General features: G+C 22.6%; 1 protein-coding gene across 1 annotated transcript; it reads right to left on the bottom strand.

The window, feature by feature from the left end:
• Positions 1-229: 229 nt before the first annotated feature.
• On the bottom strand, positions 230-388 carry NEUTE1DRAFT_55830 (uncharacterized protein; the record flags this gene model as incomplete). Its single annotated transcript, XM_009858834.1, has 1 exon — positions 230-388. A coding segment is annotated over one exon (159 nt), but the record flags the coding sequence as incomplete, so codon positions are not given.
• Positions 389-937: the final 549 nt, after the last annotated feature.

Genomic DNA, 937 nt, shown 5'->3' on the forward strand with positions numbered 1-937 from the left:
TAGGGGCTTTAGTAAATAGTTTCTTTTATTATTAGAATATAGTATTATATTTAGTAATTTATTCGAAGGGGACCCCCTTCCTTATAAATATTATTAATAGTCCTACTACCGAAAAGAAATTTTTAATAAATATATAGTAATAATTTACAAAATTTGGAAAGCTCCTCACCCCTTTCTATAATATAGGGGCTTCTTAATTTATAATTGCTTTAATCTTTTTAAAGTTTATTTAAATATTTATACCTATAATAATTATAAAACTGAAATATTTTATAACTTTAATAGTAAATTCGTACTTCTTAGGATTTAAATAGAGTTTAACTATTACTAACCGCTCTATTATTTTATAGACTTTCTCTAAATAGTCTTTCTTCGATCTAAAATAAAAAAACTAATATATTATTTATATAGGTTAAAGTAGAATTATTAAAATAATTACCGAGAATATTATTAATATACTATTAGAAGGTCGTTAGAGCTCCTAATAACCCAAATAGTATTATAAATTACTTAAAAAGGCTATATTATATATAGAAGGCTATTTTCCCTTCTTTTCCCTCTACTATATAAATTTTATAGAACGACTATACTATATTTATCTTAGTAAATTACTTTACTTTAATTATAATATAGAAAGTTTCTTTAATTAAAGGTAGCGGGTAATAATTAATTTTTATAATAGTATTTAGAGCCCAATAATTATAATAGAATTATAAACTTCTATTTAACTTCCAAACGAAGAGGACCGGTATTATAGTTAAGGAATTACTAGTACGGATAAACCCCTTATCGAAGAGGTCTCTAAGTATCTTCTTTAATATTAAGAATTTATTTCTTAATATACTATAAAATAATCTATAAGAGAATAGTATTTCTTTACTATTTTCGTCCTTTTTAACCTTTACCTTATAGTTAATATTAGGGTAATATTAGTTTA

The sequence above is a fragment of the Neurospora tetrasperma genome, assembly GCF_000213175.1.
Source record: "Neurospora tetrasperma FGSC 2508 unplaced genomic scaffold NEUTE1scaffold_81, whole genome shotgun sequence".
NCBI classification, from domain to species: Eukaryota; Fungi; Ascomycota; class Sordariomycetes; order Sordariales; family Sordariaceae; genus Neurospora; species Neurospora tetrasperma.